This window comes from Heterodontus francisci, chromosome 4 (assembly GCF_036365525.1).
Source record: "Heterodontus francisci isolate sHetFra1 chromosome 4, sHetFra1.hap1, whole genome shotgun sequence".
Lineage (NCBI taxonomy): Eukaryota > Metazoa > Chordata > Chondrichthyes > Heterodontiformes > Heterodontidae > Heterodontus > Heterodontus francisci.
The window spans coordinates 187,862,128-187,878,585 of record NC_090374.1 but is presented as its reverse complement, the minus strand read 5'-3'; the positions used below and the strand labels follow the sequence as shown (position 1 = coordinate 187,878,585).

At 44.3% G+C, this 16,458-nt stretch overlaps 1 protein-coding gene across 3 annotated transcripts in view; it reads left to right on the top strand.

Annotated features, from left to right (window-relative positions):
• dnah6 (dynein, axonemal, heavy chain 6) overlaps positions 1–16,458 on the top strand; it is a 554,194-nt gene that overhangs the window by 241,711 nt on the left and 296,025 nt on the right. For all 3 annotated transcript variants that reach the window (XM_068030693.1, XM_068030691.1, XM_068030692.1), the window contains one exon: positions 12,356–12,513. In XM_068030693.1, coding sequence (XP_067886794.1) covers positions 12,356–12,513 — 158 coding nt within the window. The remainder of the gene's footprint in view (positions 1–12,355; positions 12,514–16,458) is intronic.

Sequence of the window (16,458 nt, the reverse complement as noted above, 5' to 3'; positions counted from 1 at the left end):
TGGCATCCAGCTTGCTGAAAACTTTTGCCCCTGCCAGTGCTGGTGCGATTTCTTCCAGTGTGGGACTAGGGCAGTGATCCCTCTTTTTTGCTTGGTTAAGATCTAGGCAAATTCTTAGCTGTCTATTTGGCTTCTTTCTCACCATGATGGAATTTACCCAATCTGTAGGTTCTGAAACTCTGGCAATCACCTTCTTTTCTTCCATTTCTTGGAGCTCTCTTTCAAGCTTTCCTTTTAGTTCTACTGGTACTTGACATGGGGCTTGAATCACTGGTTTCATCGCTGTGTCACTAGTGATGTGATACTCAAAATCTTCGAAGCATCCAACCGTCTCATCAAAACACTCTGGGTACATTTGTACCAGATCTTCTTTGATCAGAGGGTACTTTTCAATGGGTGTACTGTCTTCAACCCTCAGTGTTGCCTCCTTCACCTCATTGTTTACTGAGATAATGTGCAGCTCTTTGCATCTGTTCAACCCCAGGATAGCTGGATCATCTGTTTCAGTGACATAGAACATACAGCTAACATCCTTTCCTTTGTGTGTCCCTCTGATTTGGGTTGTTCCTATCTGTTGAATCTCAGTTCCCCCGTATGCTGTCGGCATGATGTTGTTTGGTTTCAGAGCACCTTTCCTTGGATAACCATTTTCCTCCAAATTTTCAGGAAAGATCTTCTGGTATAGTCTCAGCAGGATGATGTTACTCTGCGCTCCACTTTCAATCTTCACCTTCAGATTTATCATTGTGGGCATGTTTCTCACCCTCTTCCTGAGCTGAATGGTTGTGTGAATTTCATTTCTCTGGGAACTGTCACATCCAGACATTTCGGTAATTGTATAGTTCCTGTTGTCGATCATGTTCTCAAACCCATTGTCATCTTCCAGGGTATGGATGTTTTGGTTTATTTCACTACTCATTTGCCTGTTACTCTAGGTCTGCTGACTCATCTACCACCTTCTTGCCTTGTTCGACACATCTTTTCCCAGTGATTGGTCTTTCCTCAAGCTCTGCAGATTGATCCATATAGGGGACATTTCCTTCTGTCTGTCAATACGTGTGGTCGTCCACAGCTCCTTCACGTCTTTCTGTCTGTCTGGTGTACATTCTTTTGTTGTTGTTTCACTGCAACAACCCTGCTGCCTTTCTCTTGGCTTAACTGTAGGCTAGATATTTGGGTAGTCAGTGTCTTCATCTGTCTGCCCATGGCTTCATGTGCTCTGGCAGTGTCTACAACCTGCAATATTGTGAGCTTGTCCTTTCTAAGTAGAGCTTTCTGTACTTGAGGATGTGCAGAACCCCAAATGAGCTGATCTATCAGCCTTTCATCTCTGTCCTTAAATTTACATTTTCTGGCTGTATTTTTCAATCTTGTTACAAAATTGTCAATAAGCTCACCTAGTTCCTGTCTGAGGCCATGAAATTCATATTTGGCTGGTGATGGGTACTGAATCTTTCAAAAATTTTTATCTGAGTTTCTGCTGTTCTCTTCACTTAGGTCCCAGCTGTTAAATAAATGTAATGCTTTATCTCCAGCCCGCAGAAGGATATAGCTGACCCTCTCCTCTTCACTGGTGCCTTTTAGGAAACTGCCAATTGCCAAATTGCACTGTTTCAACTTCTCAAATGCCTCTACAACATCATCAGCTTCCCAATTCATTATAGGCTGCAGCTGTGCATTCATTCCTGTCTCGGATGACATTTCGTTTTTCGTTTTCGCACGAGTCACTCAGTCTTTCTTTCTCTCTCTCTGGCACTAATTTGGGTCAATTTTCCCAATCTAATTCTTTTAAAATGTTCTAGGTTTACTCACAGACACTCGCTGCCACCATATTACGTCTTCTTGTTGTTTTCTGGTTCCCAGATGCTGGAAATATCACACTTTAAACTTGGAAAGGCTGGAGTCTTTGTTTAATCATTCATCCACCATACTGCCTGCTGCGGGACTGGTGAAACTGGTTTTTGTGTTACATATCCCATGACTCTCCAGTGCAGCCGTGAGTGAATGTGGCCTCACTGGAACACTTACACATAACAACTAGCTCTTAGCATTTTACAGATAGCATAATATGTAACAACCCCAAAATGCTGACCTTTTAAATCTGACCCCGTTCCTCCCTCCAGACTGCACAAAGTTTAAAGTTCACCCCTTCCCACATCCCCTACACCTATTACATTTAATTTACCTGGATCCCCCCACCACACTGAAAATCTTAACTCCTCCCCCCTCTCCACCTGTGTCACGTCGGCATTCTCTGGACAGGGAATTGAAGGCGTGGGAGTGCTGGCCGCTGCACCTAAGATCGCGGCGGGCCTGTAAGATTGAAGGTAAGTTGATTTAAATTTATGCATGTCATTAATTTAAATATTTAAATCCAGGTACCGTCGCCCGCTGCTGGCACCATCTTCCGCCATGGAGCCCGCATTCGTGGGCTTGGTAAAATACAGCCCCATGTAATTCTCTGTAGCATCGAATATCTTAACATTGTAGTAGCTAATTTTTTCATGAATGATACTATGGCTCTTGTCTTCACTACTCCATCTGGAAGGTTATTTCACATCTTCAAAATTTTTTGTGGAGCGAGTGTTTGGTTTAGTGGTCATGTTCCCACCTTTTGAGTCAGAAAGTACAGGGTTCAAATCCTGCTCCAGGCAGTTCTAGCGAGTAGAGACTACAGCACTGACTCCAAAATCTGCTTGATGTTCCATGGGAAACTTGCATTCAATGGGTGTGGGTGCCCCCTTCCCCCCTCCCCACCCTCCCCGTTCATCGTATGGGTTGTATGATCCCACAAAGCCTTACCCTCCATATAGGACGATTGACTGGTTCAAAGGTAGTTACAGCCAAAGAAAAAGTGTTCACACCACAATGAGATTGTTAATCAGTTCGCAAATCCTCCCACTACTTTACACTCCAAGGTAAGAGCAAGAGGATACAAAAATAAAAGCATGGTGGGTGAAAAAAAATCCGAATATAATTCTTAAAGTTACCTTTAAATATGTTAAACTGCCCCTGGTTCCATTTCATAATTTAAAGTAATATTCCCAGTAAACTTTTTTATCTCCTTAACTATCTTATAAAGCACTATAAAATCCTCTCTCAGGAACCTCCTTTCTTGGTTAAATAGCTCAAGTTCTCCAGTCTGTCCTCATAACTCAGACCCCTGATTCTTGGGATCAGCCTCATGACTCATCTCTGTACCACTTCAATGTCTGGCGTCTTATATCTTGGTAATTGGAACTGAATAGAGTATTCAAGGTCAGGCCTGATGAGAACACTGAATTTTGATTACTGTCATCTTTGACTTTATAATCTACTGTTTTGTCTATGTTGTTCAACATTTTTTTGGCTTAGTTGATTGCTGCATTAGTTGGATACATTTAGTGTCAAGTCTACTAAAACGTTTAGATCTTTTCAACCTTAGTTACTTCAGTGCTATTCATGGAGTACACATGATGGGAGGAATGTTATATTCTCCCCAACATTGGGTTTGGAGGTGGTGAGAGAATATAATAAGGTGGAATAGTGGCAGGGGGTGGATGTTGTCACCTTCCCACTTTCTACCCAAATTGTCTGGGGTGGGAAAACCTGTGAATGGCCTACCCACTCCACCACCAATTGAGGCCCTTAAGTGGACAATTGGTGCCCAATTAAAGGCCTCATTCCATCGCCGCCAGAATTAGCCCAGTGGTGGGCAGGCCTGTCACCGCACGGGGAGCATGCCAAGCAAACCTGTGCAGGTTGCTTGCTGGCTCTAGGGGGGGGGGGTGGGGGGTGGAGGGGGAGGGTGTGGTGCGGTATCCCTCGTTAAAAGGCACTTATTGACCGATCAAGGGACCCGGCATTGGGCGGGAGGGCGGCGCAGCCACTGAGACCCACCCCCTGCCCTTGCTGACAACCACCTACACCCCCCTCCCCCAGGACTCCCACCCCGTGAAACCCCTCCCACCCTGACTTTCTGTGGCCTGGGTCCAGGGTCTTGGTGAGTCCAGTACCAGCAGCAGCCACCGCCTCTGCGGTGGCTTTTTAAATTCTTTCTTGGGATATGTGTCATTGACTATGCCAGCATTTATTGCCTATCCCTAATTGCCCTTGAGAAGGTGGTGGTGTGCTGCTTTCTTGAACCGCTGCAGTCCATGTGAGGTAGGTATACCCACAGTGCTGTTAGGAAGGGAGTTCCAGGACTTTGACCCAGCGACAGTGAAGGAACGGCGATATAGCAATATAGTTCCAAGTCAGGATGGTGTGTGACTTGGAGGGGAACTTGCAGGTGGTGATGTTCCCATGCATCTGCTGCTCTTGTCCTTTGAGGTGGTAGAGGTCGCGGGTTTGGAAGGTGCTGTCTAAGGAGCCTTGGTGCGGTGCTGCTCATTTAAAGAGCTGCTGGCCTCTGATTGACCGGCAGCTCTCAGCAGGTTGGACTTCCTCCACCACGGTCCTTGATCCTGGGGAAGGCCTGCTGCTGTTCACTTAAGTGCTTAATTGGCACTTGATCCACTGGGCCTTCCCCAGAGAACGTGATGCAGGGCTCTCGCCGCCATCTGGAAAGAATCCCAGCTGCTGTCTACTTTTCCATTTCTAGTGGCTAGGATAGACAGAGTTCTGGTCTTTCAGGGAATCAAGGGTACGGCAAGGGGACGGGAAAGTGGAGTTGAATCCTAAGATCAGCCATGATTGTTTTGAATGGTGGAACTGGTGCGATGGGCCATATGGTCTACTCCAGGTCCTATTTTTTGTGTTCCTGTGTTGGGTATGTAGCACACTACATAGGGTAGGCGGTGGCGTAGTGGTATTATCACTGGACTAGTAACCCAGAGACCCAGGGTATTTCTCTGGGGACATGGGTTCGAATCCCACCACAGCAGAAGGTGGAATTTGAATTTAATTAATAAATCTGGAATTAAAAGCTAGTCTAATGATGGCCATGAAACCATTGTCGATTGTTGTAAAAACCCATCTGGTTTACTAATGTCCTTTAGGGAAGGAAATCTGCTGTCCTTACCTGGTCTGGCCTACATGTGACTCCAGACCCACAGCAGTGTGGTTAACTCTTACATGCCCTCTGAAATGGCCGAGCAAGCCACTCAGTTGTACCTAACCACTACAAAGTCTATAAAAAGGAATGAAACCGGATGGACCACCCGGCATCGACCTATGCACCGGAAACGACAACGGCAAACCCAGCCCTGTCAACCCTGCAAAGTCCTCCTTACTAACATCTGGGGGCTTGTGCCAAAGTTGGGAGAGCTGTCCCACTGACTATTCAAGCAACAGCCTGACATCGTCATACTCACGGAATCATACCTTACAGACAATGTCCCAGACATTGCCATCACCATCCCCGGGTATGTCCTGTCCCACCGGCAGGACAGACCCACCAGAGGTGGTGGCACAGTAGTATACAGTTGGGAGGGAGTTGCCCTGGGAGTCCTCAACATCGTCTCCGGACCCCATGAAGTCTCATGGCATCAGGTCAAATACGGGCAAGGTAACCTCCTACTGATTACCACCTACCACCCTCCCTCAGCTGATGACTCAGTACTCCTACAGATCTAGCAATGCAAAACTGGGCGTCCATGAGGCGCTGTGGGCCATCAGCAGCAGCACAATTGTACTCAACTACAATCTGTAACCTCATGGCCCGGCATGTCCCCCACTCTACCATTACCATCAAGCCAGGAGACCAACCCTGGTTCAATGAAGAGTGCAGGAGGGCATGCCAGGAGCAGCAGGAGGCATACCTCAAAATGAGGTGTCAACCTGGTGAAGCTACAACCCAGGACTACTTGCATGCCAAACTGAGTAAGCAGCATGCGATAGACAGAGCTAAGCGATCCCATAACCAACGGATCAGATCTAAGCTCTGCAGTCCTGCCACATCCAGCCGTGAATGGCGGTGGACAATTAAACAACTAACTGGAGGAGGTGGCTCCACAAATATCCCCATCCTCAATGATGGAGGAGCCCAGAACTTCAGTGCGAAAGATAAGGCTGAAGCATTTGCAACAATCTTCAGCCAGAAGTGCCAAGTTGATGATCCATCTCGGCCTCCTCCTGAAGTCCCCAGCATCACGGATGCCAGACTTCAGCCAATTTTATTCACTCCGCGTAATATCAAGAAACGACTGAAGGCACTGGATACTGCAAAAGCTATGGGCCCTGATAGTATTCCGGCAATAGTACTGAAGACCTGTGCTCCAGAACTTACGGCGCCCCTAGCCAAGCTGTTCCAGTACAGCTACAATACTGGCATCTACCCTGCAATGTGGAAAATTGCCCAGGCATGTCCTGTACACAAAAAGCAGGACAAGTCCAACCCGGCCAATTACCGCCCCAGCAGCCTACTCTCAATCATCAGTAAAGTGATGGAAGGTGTCATCAACAGTGCCATCAAGCGGCACTTGCTTAGCAGTAACCTGCTCAGTGACACTCAGTTTGGGTTCTGCCAGGGCCACTCAGCTCCTGACCTCATTCCAGCCTTGGTTCAAACATGGACAAAAGAGCTGAACTCAAGAGGTGAGGTGAGAGTGACTGCCCTTGACATCAAGGCAGCATTTGACCGAGTATGGCATCAAGGAGCCCTAGCAAAACTGAAGTCAATGGGAATCAGGGGAAAACCCTCTGCTGCTGGTTGGAGTCATACCTAGCGTAAAGGAAGATGGTTGTGGTTGTTGGAGGTCAATCATCTGAGCTCCAGGACATCACTGCAGGGGTTCCTCAGGGTAGTGTCCTAGGCCCAACCATCTTCAGCTGCTTCATCAATGACCTTCCCTCAATCATAAGGTCAGAAGTAGAGATGTTCGCTGATGATTGCACAATGTTCAGCACCATTCGTGACTCCTCAGATACTGAAGCAGTCCGTGTAGAAATGCAGCAAGACCTGGAAAATATCCAGGCTTGGGCTGATAAGTGGCAAGTAACGTTCGTGCCACACAAGTCCCAGGCAATGACCATCTCCAACAAGAGAGAATCTAACCATCTCCCCTTGACATTCAACGGCATTACCATCGCTGAAACCCCCGCTATCAACATCCTAGGGGCTACCATTGACCAGAAACTGAACTGGAGTAGCCATATACATACCGTGGCTACAAGAGCAGGTCAGAGTCTAGGAATCCTACGGCGAGTAACTCATCTCCTGACTCCCCAAAGCCTGTCCACCATCTACAAAGGCACAAGTCAGGAGTGTGATGGAATACTGTCCACTTGCCTGGATGGGTGCAGCTCCAACAACACTCAAGAAGCTCGACACCATCCAGGACAAAGCAGCCCGCTTGATTGGCACACCAGCTACAAACATTCCCTCCCTCCACCACCGATGCAAGGTGGCAGCAGTGTGTACCATCAACAAGATGCACTGCAGCAATGCACCAAGGCTCCTTAGACAGCACCTTCCAAACCCGCGACCTCTACCAACTAGAAGGACAAGGGCAGCAAATACATGGGAACACCGCCACCTGCAAGTTCCCCTCCAAGTCACACACCATCCTGACTTGGAACTATATCACTGTTCCTTCACTGTTGCTGGGTAAAAATCCTGGAACTCCCTTCCTAACAGCACTGTGGGTCTACCTACCCCAAATGGACTGCAGCGGTTCAAGAAGGCAGCTCATCACCACCTTCTCAAGGGCAATTAGGGATGGGCAATAAATGCTGGCATGGCCAGTGATGCCCACATCCCAGGAATGAATATTAAAAAAAAACTACATTTGTTTGCATTAAACTTCATCTGCCGTTGTTCTGCTCATTCACAAGTATTGTCCAACTCATTCTTTAATTTGTAAACTGCCTTTTCTGATTTCACTCCTCTTCCAGTTTGGTATCATCTGAAAATTTGACCTCTTTTTATGAAAATTGGAAACAGTTGTGACCCCAGAACCAAGCACCAATTCAATAATTCCACTTGACTGGCATAATTCCTTAACGTACTCATTGCCCTCGAAGTTGGACCATGTAGTGCTTGTTTTCCAAATGCAAAGTGGCCTCCTAAATCCCCAAAATGACGTACAGAAAACACACACACACACTTCTGGCACCGTAAGAGAGGACCACCTTAAGAGCTGTAAGTGAAGCTCGCTGGAGGAAGTGATGACTTTGCTATTTCCCATGTCCTTGCTAGTCCCATGGTATCCATCACAGATAAGGCCATCTCTGATCACTTCCTTGAATCACTCTCCACCTACTTCCCCTTTCCACACCCGAACCGTCCCTCCTTCTATATCCATCCCTGGAGGAAGCTATCCCCCAATTCACTTACAATTGCTCTTTCAAAATCCCAACAGTCTAGACTTTGGCCCTCCATTTGACAACATTTCTGCTGCTACTGATTTGCTGAACTGCACCCTCAGCTCTTCCTTTGATGTCCTAGTCCCCAACAAAACCATTACTCTCTCACACCCTGGCTGTTCCCCCTCCTACGGCCCTCATCTCCACTCCCTTAAGGCCATGGGACACAGCCTTGAAAGGATATGGTTTCACTCCACCATTGGTGGCTGCATCTTCAGTTGCCTAGGGTCTAAGCTCTGGAATTCCCTCCCCACACCTCCCTACCTTGCTTTTCTCCTTTAAGACACTCCTTAAAGCCTACCTCTTTGACCAAGCTTTTTGCCATCTGTCATCATATTTCCTTATGTGGCTCGGTGTTATATTTTGTTTTATAATGTTCCTGTGAAGTGCGTTGAGATGTTTTATTATGTTAAGATGCTATTTAAATATAAGTTGTTGTTGTCGCTTGTAGAACTGGAGGAGTTTACTCAGAAAGGGAGGGGCAAGGCCATGGAGGGATTTGAAAACGAGGATGAGAATTTTTAAATTTGAAGTGTTGCTTAAATGGCAGCTAATGTAGGTCACCAAATGCAGGGGTGATGGGAGAACAGGTCTTGGTGTAAGTTAGGATACAGACAGCAGAGTTTCAGATGGCCTCACAATAATAGAGGGTGCAAGATGGGAGGCTAGCTGAGAGTGCATTGGAATAGTCAAGTCTCGATGTTGGAAAGGCATGCATGAGGGTTTCAGTAGTAAATGAGCTGAGGCAGGAGTGGAGCCAGGTGATGCTACAGAGGTGAAAATAACAGCCCTATTGATAGCACAGAAATGCAGTTGGAAGTTCATCTCGGGGTTAAATATGGCACCAAGTTTGCAAACAGTCTGGTTCAGTCTCATTGTAAATTGTAAAGACTACATTTGTACGCTTAAGAGCAGTGTTGAAAATCTAGTCAATTTTCAGATCTTCATTATGACCATCTGTGACTCAGGATAGCTGGAATATCATCTCCATGGCAACTTTATGACTGCAATCCTTTTTTAACATTCTGCTAATTCTTATGAAATGTCTTCAAGCCCTTCATCACCTTATCACAGAATCTGCAGTTTGGTGAATTTATTGTGGGTGTAAAGATGAAAGACTACCTTCTGAATATCTCTTTCAGGATTGGTTTGGAGACATCCAAAAAAAGGAGACATAAATATAAGATAGTTACTAATAAATCCAATACGGAATTTAGGCGAAATTTCTTTACCCAGTGAGTGATTAAATTGTCAAACTTGCTACCACATGGAATAATTGATACATTTAAGGGGAAGCTTGATAAGTACATGAGGGAGAAAGAAGTAGAAGGATATGCCAATGGGGTTAGACGAAGTAGGGTGGGAGGAGGCAATATGTGGAGAATGAACAATGGCACAGATCAGTTGGGCCAAATGGCCCATTTATGTGCTGTAAATTCTATGTAGTAATAGTGCTACAACTATAAGTTGACCAGGATGCTTTTAAGAGCAGCTGGCTCGAGATAATACACCCTTTCTCTTCCATGTACTGTGCATTGGGAGCCCTGCATTGTTTTTGCAAAGAAACTAACCTGGTCTTATACTACCAGGTCAGCTCATAGCATTGTTTTGTTTTAGAGAAACAGGCCCTTCAGCCCACTGAGTCTGTACCGACCATCAACCACCCATTTTATACTAATCCTACATTAATTCTATATTCCTACCACATCCTCACCTGTCCCTATGTTTCCCTACCACCTACCTATACTAGGGGTAATTTATAATGGCCAATTTACCTGTCAACCTGCAAGTCTTTGGCATGTGGGAGGAAACCAGAGCACCCGGAGGAAACCCACGCAGACACAGGGAGAACTTGCAAACTCCACACAGGCAGTACCCAGAATTGAACCCAGGTCGCTGGAGCTACGAGGCTGCGGTGCTAACCACTGCGCCGCTGTGCCGCCCTTCAATGCTATTCAATACTGAAAGAGTAGAATGCCTGCTGCCACAGCATCAGAAATGCATTATCAGACCAATGGTGCAATGACAGCTCTAAATTTTACACGGTTGGCTTACACTGTGAGACTCTTTTCCTGTAACATTTTGTGAAAGACAGTAGCATGCAGAGGAAAATATCTTCATTATGCCCACCAGCATGTGTGCAAAATGTACAATGCAAATCATTGTATATTGAATGCAAGGAAAACAATTGTACCCATTTTAAATTATTCCTGTATACTAGGGGTTGTCAACTGGGGTTCTATGAGAAGGTTCATTGAGTCCACCAAAAAAAAGGCTTAAACGAACTGAAGCTGGTGCTTAATATCAGTGATCAGACCCAGAATGCTGCTGCCACACAGTGGCTCACCTGGGAACTACAGCTATAAAGGTCTCGCAATGAGCATAGTTTCAGTCTCTGGTTTATTCAATTTAACAGAGTCCTTGAGTCTTTCTCGCCCCAAACTATACAGGCATAGAGAACGGATCCACAAATAATTCCCCTTCAGTTGGCGACCTATATGATTGCGTCTGATGAACAAGGAGAAACAGATTTAACTGCTGTTGAGGTTCATCCGTTTATATTATGTTTCTGGATATCACACCTGATAGTTTCTGTCTCTACTGCAAAATGTACGCAACAGAACATTGGGATTTACAGTCACAGGGTGATGATAATCTCTTTCACACAACTGTTAATCTGCCGAATAAAGAAAAGCAGAACAAGAGCCTCCAACCCCAGTGGCCCCTTTGAGTTAATTTTAAATGTAATATGATACTCAGTATAGGTCCATACAAAGAAATTGAACATATTGAGGAAGAATGAAGCAAGAATTTGAGTTCCTCGGATCTGTCTAGGAACTGTGACTGCAAAAGACACCAACAAACTTATTAACAGCCAGACATTGCAGTACTGGAGCAGAATAAGGGAGTAGCAACTGAGAGACCAATGGTTCTAGTAAAACAGTGTCAAGAAACAAACACAGGGTCCAGATATATATTCCAAACTCTATCTCTGATAACTAAGACTCTATTGACATGACTGTAGAGAGTTCAGGTGGATGTTGATAGAACCAAGAGTTACAGACCCCCAAATGAGTCCAAATATTCCAAATGTACTGGGGCCACTTCCACAATGGTTCTAACTGATTCAGTCCCCAGGTAATGCCTCCAGTAGCTGTCCTCCCAAGTCTCAAGGTTTCCACTATAGCCATAAAATGGAGCAACTGCCTTCAGAGCGGTGGGTGGGGTTACATAGGGCCAATGGCAGGGTGTCAGCCAACTTGACGCTCTCAATATTTAAATCCCGTGCCATTTACCAGGCTCACTCACCACCAACTACAACATGGGAATTACATGGTGCCATATCAGGGGATTTAGCAGAGGTATTCTCTCCTTGGAATTGATTCTCCTTTCAGGTTACTTGATCACAGTTTGCTTTTTATCCAGGGTCTTCGCTCGGTGAAACAAGTTGCTTTATTGCCTAAAATCTACTCATAACCTGGTTGTGGATCTGATAAATGGAGCAGAGGGAGTCCATCAGCAGATTATCTAGGAGTTTGGATCTCTATGTAGTGATAGGATTGTTGTTCAGCAGCAGTAACAAATTTCACATTAAGCAATGTATATATTTAATTGCATACTTTTTATACAGAAAAATACAGGCTGTCTCAAAAGCAAAAAGGTTGAGAATCCCTGCTGTACGTTCTGTGGAAAGAATGCACAGTAAAGTTTTGGATGAGAGAATCTGTTTGACATCAAGAAACTTGCCACATTACAACATTAACATGTTGTAATTTCTTGATCCATTCTGTAATTATGAAACAAAAGACATTAGAAAAATTGCATAGCATTTTAATGTGATTGCTTGAGATTGTGTAAACCCATACAAGCCAAAAGGAAATGCAAACTTGATTAAACTTATTAAATGATTGTACGTATCAAACTGTATTGAGATCTTCCAAAGTTTAATGAGAAGTTCTAGTGGTCTTCATTGAGACTGAAGTTTGTTATTTCAGCTATCCTGCTTCATAACCCGAATGTACTGACTCCCCTAAAACTAAATTAAAATGGCTATTTTTTTTTTGAATAGGTGCTCCAGGGAATAAGAGAGTTATCATTTTTGTGGATGATCTTAACATGCCTAAATTGGATCGCTATGGATCTCAGCCACCAATTGAACTTCTTCGACAATACCAGGACTTTGGTGGATTCTATGATAGAGAGAAACTCTTTTGGAAGGAAATACAGGTGATGCACAAAAACATGTTTTAACTTTGACAAGTAAGGGTACAATCAATCTCATAGCCCAATTTTACTTCTGTAATGTTTTCACTTATGAACTTGTACTTTTATTTTAATGATAGCCAGGTCTGACTTCTTCAATTTTTACTTTTTTGACATTAGTATATTTGTTTTTCTTTCAGCGATATATGTTATAAGTTAATGAACATCGGCGACAGGAGTAAACTATTCGGCCCCTTGATCCTGTGCTGCCATTCAATTAGCTCATTGCTAACCTGTGTCCAATTACGAGACTTGATTTGGCATTTTCAATCGACCTAGCTATTGGTGGAGAGAGTTCCAGATTTCCACTATCCTTTGTGTGAAAAAGTGCTTCCTGACATCATTCCAGAACGGGCTTTCTTTAATTTTAAGGATATGAAACCAAACTTTCCATGGAGAGACTTTTTTAAAATCATTATTGCTAACAAATAAAAAACTAAACTGTAAACAACGTACCCTAATTTATGTATTTCGTATGCTATTGGGTGGCACAGTGGCGCAGTGGTTAGCACTGCAGCAGTGGTTAGCACTGCAGCCTCACAGCTCCAGGGACCCGGGTTTGATTCTGGGTACTGTCTGTGCGGAGTTTGCAAGTTCTCCCTGTGACCTTGTGGGTTTTTACCGGGTGCTCCGGTTTCCTCCCACCGCCTAAGACTTGCAGGTGATAGGTAAATTGGCTGTTGTAAATTGCCCTTAGTGTAGGCAGGTAGTAGGGAATATGGGATTGCTGTAGGGTTAGTATGAATGGGTGGTTGTTGGTCGGCTCAGACTCGGTGGGCCGAAGGGCCTGTTTCAGTGCTGTATCTCTAAATAAATAAATTGTTTTACCTCCTTTATACTAGCCCATTGGAAAATTAAATGCAGTATAGCAAATGGGAGGTGGGTGGGAAAGAATTAGGCTTGAAAATTGCAATGTTACAAAGCATGAAAAGGACTTATCTGTACAATGTCAATAATATTTTGTCTTCAGTGAGAAGTGTTTTATCTAATCTAGCGTATTTTTGTAGCATACTAACAGAACCTCCAAACTCTAGTATATATTTAAAATGCTGTGAGATTGCAGCATACCATAGGAATTGCACCTGTTGATGTCAGTGTATCTAACATTATGTGACAGGCCTACCATGTTCAGAAGAATTGAATTAACAATCGATTTAAAAATTGAAAGACCAAAATTAAGATAAACATGTGAAAAATCATAAAGAAGAACAGTGCCTTGCAACCAAAAATAGTAATCGGACTACTGTGAAGAAGTGCATTGCCGAAAAGTGCAATTTGGAAAAAAGTGTAACCCTCATTTGAGAACAACAAATAGAAAAGCATTAAGTAAAAGGTCTGAAACAAGTGGCCAGATTGTAACTGAAAATAGCTTAAAAATGCATGTTGTTCATATAACTTGGTTAATAATCAGATTTGTTTTAGCAAATAACCCACTGAGAAGGAATGTGACATTCAAGCCAATGCGGGGGGGGGGGGGGGTGGGGGGAGGTGGGGGGGAAGATAGGAGAAGTACTGAGATTGAATAGAAGTATACCCATCCCATCAAAGCAGTCATATTTCAAATACATAAAACCCTAAATGAAGCATATTTCCAATGTGAATCAGATTAGCCCCTGCCTGCTGAACCACACACCCCTCCAAACATAATTTCACAACTCCCCTACCCCAAATGAGCAAGAGTTCAGAATCTCTCCACTGAGCAGAATTGTGATTCAGTATCTCCACCACCACTAAGCATAATTTCATCCTATTTCCTTGTCCTCCTCCCCTGCCCCCTCAGTGAACAGGATGTGGCCACATTCACCCCATGGAGAAGGATTTCACCCCCTGCCCCCTCCTCCCACTCACACAAAATCACACCAGATACCATTCCTTGCTGAGACAAATGTTGCCTTCTTCCATCCCTCCCCTTTTCCCCTCTGTTCTCTTCTTGGCCCCCTCACCTCCCAATCTCTTTTGCATCTCTCTTCATTTACCTGATCACTGGTATGCTTTTTTGGCCTCCCCTTCTACCATCTCATTCTCAGCCCGACTCTGCTCTCGCACTTACCCCATTCCCAGTTCTCAATCCCTTTCTATTCTTCCATCCTCTCCTATCCATTTCTCTATTTGCTCTCTGTCACATCTACCTTCGCTGCCCTCCCATGTCTTGATTCAATTATCTCTTTTATTTCTAACCTGCTGAACTTGAACAGTGCTCTGGTCCTGACTTCCCATTTGCAGTGCTATGGGAGATCAACAAGTTGAGGTGGTACTTGTTTCTGCAGTGATGTGACATGTGAAATATTACCAACTAGGAATAGCAAGCTTTTGATTCAAGTGTTCAGAATAGACTGCGTAAACACCCAAGCAATCTCACTGCTTTTGGAGGATCATAAATTCAACTAATTTAGTAGAACTCCCAATTCCAAACAGAGATACTTTCCTCTGTTCATTAAATTTAACAAAAAGGTAATTGTGACAGTCATTCACTAAAATCTGCTTATACCCATGTCAATTTTTTTTGAGAATAGAGGAAAATGTATACCTATTTCTGTTCTCTTGATTCAACTATCTTACTCACTTTGTTTTCATAGAGTAAATCTTTCAGTACTGGAGAAAATACATGTGTTATTGAATAAAGACAACCATGAAAAAGGATGAAACTAGTCTTCAATTTTGGGAGAACTCTGGCTTAGGCCTTTACAACTTCCACCAGGCTCCCCAGCACCAGGGTTGACTTGAGTGGCTTCTTCAGAGGGAGTTAAGGACTTAAATTTGTGGTGCTGTCCTCCTGTGCAGGATTGCACCCTTCTGTTATGCACTGTCTTGTCCTCAATGCAAGGAAGTACAGTTAAAATGTTAGAAGCTTGAAGAGCACAGAGTGACACACAAACACCCATCCTAAATGAATGCATGCAACTAAAAAAATAAGCAACTAATATGTATCTTAATCCTTACAGATGTTAGTGCAACAGTAAGTTCCAGTTTTAAGTTCCATTTAGACAGTTTACCCTGCTGCAGTTTAGGGATGCTTTGGAAGAGTTTGAAGGATAAACTGAATGCTTTACATGTGGCTTTAATGAAGGTGTAAAGAAGGTTGAGAGAAAACGCTTCGTGATGTGTGCTTTATGTAGGGAAATTATCATGGCAGGTTCTCTGATGCTTTTTTAAAATGTATTCTTTCTTGGGATATGGCCATCGCTGCTCTTCCCTAGTTGCCCTTGAGAAGGTTGTGGTGGGCCTTGAATTGCTGCAGTCCATGTGGTGAAGGCACTGCCACAATGCTGTTTGGTTGGGAATTCCAGAACTTTGACCCAGCGACAATGATGGAATAGTAATGCATGTCCAAATCATGATGGTGTGCAACTTGGAGAGGAACTTGGAGATAATTGTGTTCCCATAGAGCCGATGCCCTTATACTTCTAGGTGGTGGAGGTTACACATTTAGGAGGTTCTGCCACAGAATCCTTAGTGACTTGCTGCAGTGCATTCTGTAGATAGTATATACTGTTGCTCTGGTATGCAGGTGGTGGAGGGAATGGATATTTAATTTTTTTCTTTAATTGGGATGTGAGTGTCGCTGGCAAGGTCAGCATTTTTTTATCCATCCCTAATTGCCCTTGAGAAGGTGGTGGTGAGCTGCTCCTTGAACCGCTGCAGTCCATCTGTTGTAGGTGTACCCTCAGTGCTTTTAGGAAGGTGTTTCCAGGTTTTCGACCCAGCAACAGTGAAGGAACAACAGTATAGTTCCAAGTCAGGTTGGTGTGTGTCTTGGAGGGCAACTTGCCAGTGGTGGTGCTCCCAGGCATCTGTTGCCCATATCCTTCTTTTGAAGGTTTTGAAGGTGCTGTCAAAGGAGGCAAGTTGCTGCAATGCATCTTGTAGATGATACTGCTGCCACTCTGTGTCATGGTGGAAGGAGTGACT